We start from the raw sequence: 6,125 nt of genomic DNA, 5'->3' as shown, positions 1-6,125 counted from the left end.
TCTCAATCGGGAAGTCACTCACAGAACAGCATGTCCCTGCTGTCTGCGAGCAGTCATGCATAAGCACAATAAGTGCGCTCACACATTCTGTTCAGCCCGCTGTGTACGGCAATCAAGGCGACTCGGCCATTCACCCTCTAGCGTTACGCTTCAAAGCGTGGGAAGCTATCCCAGGGATATGCAAATGGGTGTTAAGCACAATAAAACAGGGCTATTTGCTACAGTTCGATCGCCGCCCTACCCGCTTCAGGGCGCGGCTCGAAACTACTGTGAACATGGAAGCTGCCTGCATGCTTCGTTCAGAAATAGCAAACCTTCTGTGCAAAAGGGCCATAGAGAAAGTGCCGCCTTCACTGAGCGAGTCGGGGTTTTACAGCCGTTATTTTCTTGTCCCCAAGAAAGACGGCGGCCTCAGACCAATATTAGATCTCAGGGTTTTGAACAAGGTGCTTGCAAAAAGACCGTTCAAAATGCTTACAATCATGAAACTCCTCGCGCATGTGAGCCAGGGGGACTGGTTTATTTCTCTCGATCTGAAAGATGCCTATTTTCAGATTCTGATAAATCCCTGTCACAGGCCATTCTTGAGATTCGCCTTCGACGGTCAGGTTTATCAGTACACCGTCCTTCCGTTCGGCCTGTCCTTAGCACCCCGTACTTTCACGAAGTGCATGGATGCGGCGCTCGCACCCCTGCGGAGTCAGGGCTTGCGAATTCTGAACTATTTGGACGATTGGCTGATTTTGGCACAGTCACATACGGAGCTTCTGTCTCACAGGACAGTTCTCCTCAGTCATCTGAACAGTCTGGGTCTTGCAGTCAATTGGACCAAGACCTCACTACAGCCCAGTCAGGCAATTTCCTTCCTTGGAATAGAACTAGACTCTGTGGCAATGACGGCTCGCTTATCTACACGGCGCGCGCGACTAGCCGCATCTTTTCAGATGAACAGCCTCACGCCTCTGAAAAAAATTTCAGAGAGTGTTAGGTTACATGGCCTCAGCCACAGCAGTACTTCAGCTTGGTTTACTGTGCATGCGCCCGCTTCAGCATTGGCTAAACACCCGCACGTCTCGCCGGGCGTGGGCCACAGGCCGCCAGCCGATCAGAGTGACTCAGACCTGTATATCAGCTCTGCAGCCTTGGACGGTGGCCGAATGGTATCAGCAGGGAGTGACGATGGGAGCTGTATCTCGCCGAAAAGTCATCTCGACAGACGCGTCCAACAAGGGTTGGGGCGCGGTCTGCGAGGGCTCGCCGGTTTTCGGCCTATGGTCAGTTCAGGAAAAGCTCCTTCACATAAATTGTCTGGAAATGATAGCGGTCGAGTACGCGCTCGTGCGCTTCCTCCCAGTCATTCAGGGTCACCACGTCCTGGTCCGTTCGGACAACAGATCTGTGGTATCCTATCTAAACCGTCAGGGCGGTGTCAGATCCAGGAACCTCTTCCATCTGACAAAACGCATACTAAGTTGGTCCCAGGGCCACCTGCGCTCGCTGAGGGCGACGCACGTGCCAGGCCACCTGAATGACGGCCCAGACAGACTGTCCAGAGACAATGTTCCCCCAGGGGAATGGTCCCTGCACGCTCAAACAGTCCAGAAATTATGGCAAATATTCGGCAGAGCAGAGATAGACCTCTTCGGCGTCAGAAGAGAACTCTCACTGCCCAGTATTTTTCTTGAAAAGCGAGGACGCGCTGGCCCAGGACTGGCCCAACTGCCCGCTTTACGCCTTCCCTCCCGTCTCGCTATTGCCACAGGTTATGCAGAGGATCAGGGAAACGCGTCACTCGGTGCTCCTCATAGCCCCGCGCTGGGAGAATCAGACATGGTTCCCGGAGCTTACGCAGCTGTCACTGACAGCCCTGTGGCCCATCCCAGTGAGAGCAGATCTCCTCTCTCAAGCTCGCGGCACGATCTGGCATCCCCACCCAGAGCGCTGGGTGCTGCACGCGTGGGTGATCAACGACTAGAAGGAGTAATGAACACTATCATACACGCTAGAGCCCCATCCACGAGAAGGCTCTATGCGTCCAAATGGTCGGTGTTTTCAAAATGGTGCACCGACAGAGACCTGGACCCACGGACATGTGGGGTGTCATCACTGCTCGTGTTTTTACAAGAGCTGTTGGATAAGGGCAGATCCCCATCCACGCTCAAAGTGTACGTGGCGGCCATCGCGGCATTCGCCGAACCCCTGCACGGCCAGTCACGGGGAAAAAACGAGCTGGTCCCCCCATCGGTTCCTATCTGGGATCTTTCTGTAGTTCTCGAAGCTATGAAAGCCCCCCCTTTCGAACCGCTTGGATTTGAAATACCTTTCACTCAAAACCATTTTTCTGACTGCCCTGTCATCAGTTAAATGTGTGGGAGACCTTCACGCGCTGTCTGTCAGCGCTGCGTGTATGGAGTTTGGACCAAGTGACTCCAAGGTCATTATAAAGCCTAGACACGGCTATGTCCCCAAGGTGATCGGTACTCCTTTCAGAGCACAGATTATTTCCCTATCGGCTCTGCCAGCATCCGATAGCGAACGCGACACAAATCTCCTTTGCCCAGTCAGAGCACTGAGATTGTATACTGCGCGCTCCGCCTCTTTCAGACGCGATGAGCAGCTTTTCGTTTCGTTCGGAGGGCGCACCAAGGGTCTTGCCACCTCGAAACAGACACTGTCTAGATGGATTGTGGACGCTATTGCTGCCGCATACGCGTCGAAAGACCTGCCATGCCCGTTAGGCATTAGGGCTCACTCCACCAGAGGCATGGCCTCCTCGTGGGCATGGTCCAGCGGGATTTCCATTCAGGACATATGTGACCGATCACGGAAAGTAGGGACACAAGTCGGTTTTGGGGCATTTTGAGTTATTCACAGATTCTGAAAGTGTAGTCTCCAAGCTTTCCAACGATTTGTAACACATGGAAATCTGACAATATTTGGAGAAGTTGTGGCCATTTGAAGGTAGGCACTCAAAAAAGCTAAAAGGGGAGAAAACGGCCTCAAAAGATTGTACAGTTCTCACCTCTCTCTGCTGCTGGGAGTGACAATAGGGCTCATTTACATCTCATTTAGATAAGCCATACCCCTGTAAAGCTCCCCTGTAAAGCTGTAAAGCACAGGGGGAGCAAAAGGTCAGGAAAATGTGCCATCAAAGAAAAAAAAGTTTGCAAACAGGTAATAAATAAATGTCTCTTAGCATCTACCGATAAAACTGTATAGGCAACTCTTATGTACACTGAGTGCTTTTCATACAAGAATGTAAAACTAAATTCAGGTGGTTGGTTGATAAAGTGACATTGCAGGTGTTGTAAACAAGAAAAAAGGTCTTTGTGACACAGTCCAATGAAATTACATTCAGCATCCTCTTCTGTGGACTCTTCTGTGTTGTGACCCTTGGCGCTGGGCATGTGATGTCTCTTGCCTCGTCAGCACAGAATGGCCTGATTTTTTCATATAGATAGGTCTGCCTGTCAATTTTCAGTCCAGGTGGGGCCAGGACAGGAAGACCGTCGACAGGGGCAGATCTGCTCCGTCGCGCAGTAGCTGATATTCGACAGGTTGTGCATCACGGTGACTTTTGCAAGCACCACACCTGGTCTCTTGGCTTCAAAGCTGTGACAGAAAAAGCACATAAGACATTTTAAACATGGCAAAGTATTTTCTTATAAAAAACTGTCATGTGTATGTTGTTGCTATGTTATATTGTATGTACACAATGTGAAAGTTTCAATTACCTGAAGTGCTGATAACTCTTGATCTGTGGGAGTCTACGGAAGTGGCGAGTCAGATGCTGCTGCCAGTCGAAGGTCTGGACTAAAACTTTGCCCTCTGCCGTTCCAACAAGCTGTGGGATATTGAGGTGACTCACAGGAGAGCTGTTTTCCACAACCTGATGACAAAAAAGAGAAGAGAGGAAGAAAAAAAAAGATCTTCAGTTAAATGTTTCATTGAAGCAGAACAGAAAACAGCACTAAAGTCATTAAAGCAAAGTAAAGTTAAAGTACCTCAGCGATGTCTGCCAAAGTGTTGACTCTTGTCTTCATGTAGGCTTGCTTGATGAGTCCAAAGCCACAGTCAGGGGAAAACTTGGTGTGGCCAGCAATAAGGAAGTGGATTTCAATTTTATCGTGAAGCTTGTGTCCAACCCGCCAGGCAAGGTACCAGAGCATGAAGTTGTTCTTGTTCTGCCCACTGCAGTTGTCACAATGAAGATCCACCTCTGTTTCTCCAACTCCAAAGTTGCCGAAGAAATGATGCATGTAGCTGATGACTTCATTGCTTCCCTTAGTAGATGACATGCCTTCATCAATCAGGTAATTCACCTGTTTCTGCAGCCCTTCACATGAAACACCAAATAGGCCACATTTCCGTGGGGTCAGGAAGTACATTGGTCCTGGCTGGAGAGGGTTTGAGGGAAAGTGTAACTGTAGGAGACAGAGGGAGAGAGGGAACTTGGATTAGATTAAATTAAATTTGCATCTATTCATAATTGTCTAATAAAGATAAAACTTACTATATTGATGCTATTCTGCATTTGCACTATTTATTCTCATGCACCAAATCGCCCTTTAAGGGACATTAATAAAGTAAAGTGAAGTAAATGTGTGTGAAATATTACCTGCTGAGCAAAATCAAAACTGTAATGCATCCTAATCTTCTTGCTTGCTGGTAGGGATGGTCCAAAAGACAGGTTGGAGCCAGAGCAAATCTTTCTGCAGGCAGCAGTCATGTCGTTGTACACAGCCCTCTCTTTCTGCACAAGGGAAAGATGATCTTGTTGCTTCTTTACTGCTTCAGACTTTCTATCATCTGGGAGGTTTGCACTTCGTATCAGCTGCTCGTTATTGCTTTGGCACTGCCAGCAGAGATCTGTGCGTGGCCGGCAACTTTTGATGTGTGGGAGAAGTCGGTTCCACAGTGCTTTGAAGCTGGTTTTACAAACTGCACGCTCACCTGAAAAACAGATATTGCTTATGGTTAATTGTATTGTAATTGCTAATAGTGCTCCGCATTATTTCACTTTATAAGCACTCAATTTTAAATCAATGTTTACACATACCAAGCTCCTTAGCAGACTTCACGTAGAGACGCCACACTGAGGCCTTGGACACATGAGTTGGCAGCAACTTCACATGCCAATCCTTATGCCCAGGCTGTCGGCCAGGCAGCATGATGGCATTGTCTTCTGCATAGTGTTTTATGAAGTCCACAACTCTGTTGATATCCTCAGGGCTGATGAACCTGGCTGGTGGACGTGGCAATGAGTGCTTCTTCCTCAAACGTGGTCTTGCCCCATTCTCCTCATAGTGTTTGACTATATCAGCCAGGGTGTCTCTGCCAATGCTGAAAAAAGGGGAAATAAGAAAAAACGTTTAACATCATGGTCTTGCTAACAGGCATCTTGTCACCTATATCAAAATGTATTGTACAAATTATAGGTACTTTTACTTTACTGAAGTAAATTTTATGATGAATACTTTTTACTTTTACTTACTTTAGAGCTTGTATCTGTACTTCCTGGTTTAGTCTTGTTTTAGTCCTGGTTTAGACCTCAGTTAGTGGTTAGACCTGGTTCGAGTCAAAGGATTAAAAAATCCTAAATTAAGTCATTAACACCAGTCAATTCAAGCAATTGAAGCATTATTCAAATTAATAGCAGAAGCTCACATTACCATCTTAAAGCTCATTATAGTAATGGGGGTTTTGGCAAGTGATATGATGCTAACGATTAGCAGCTAACGTTACAATTAAAACGACAGTCCTGAGCTAGCTAAAAACAATAGGTAGGTATTGGAAGGTCTAAACATGGACTAAACATGAGATAACGTGTACGTGTTCTTAGAATGAACAAAAAACGACAAACTTTGATGATTATGGAAACTCACCCCATAAGAAACACATCTCGTTGCCTCCAATGAAATAAGTCGTTCGGGCACACTTTCTCTTTGTCGGGGTCTTCTTTGTGGATGTAACCATCTCCGAAGTTTGCACTGTGCGTCTGTTTGCCTCTAAATGTCCAATAATTCGCATGTCCTGCCACTCTTTTTCCGCAGTTAAAGAATCCAGCCGTATGTTGTACATAATGTCTGGAGAAAGCTTCTGGCTACAAGACTGTCTCCCATGCA

The 6,125-nt window shown here is 47.3% G+C and overlaps 1 protein-coding gene across 1 annotated transcript; it reads right to left on the bottom strand.

The window, feature by feature from the left end:
* Positions 1–3,470: 3,470 nt before the first annotated feature.
* On the bottom strand, positions 3,471–5,897 carry LOC127632440 (uncharacterized). The gene is made up of 7 exons (XM_052111025.1): positions 5,886–5,897; positions 5,495–5,568; positions 5,060–5,343; positions 4,619–4,953; positions 4,005–4,424; positions 3,735–3,889; positions 3,471–3,612 (listed from the first exon to the last, which is right to left on the bottom strand). Exons 3-7 carry the CDS (start codon positions 5,169–5,171, stop codon positions 3,471–3,473), a joined length of 1,164 nt encoding a protein of 387 aa, XP_051966985.1. The 5' UTR covers positions 5,172–5,343; positions 5,495–5,568; positions 5,886–5,897.
* Between the last annotated feature and the right edge of the window lie 228 nt (positions 5,898–6,125).

Source organism: Xyrauchen texanus, chromosome 39 (genome assembly GCF_025860055.1).
Source record: "Xyrauchen texanus isolate HMW12.3.18 chromosome 39, RBS_HiC_50CHRs, whole genome shotgun sequence".
NCBI lineage: Eukaryota > Metazoa > Chordata > Actinopteri > Cypriniformes > Catostomidae > Xyrauchen > Xyrauchen texanus.
The sequence above is the reverse complement of the archived record's forward strand: the minus strand, read 5'-3'. Positions and strand labels throughout refer to the sequence as shown.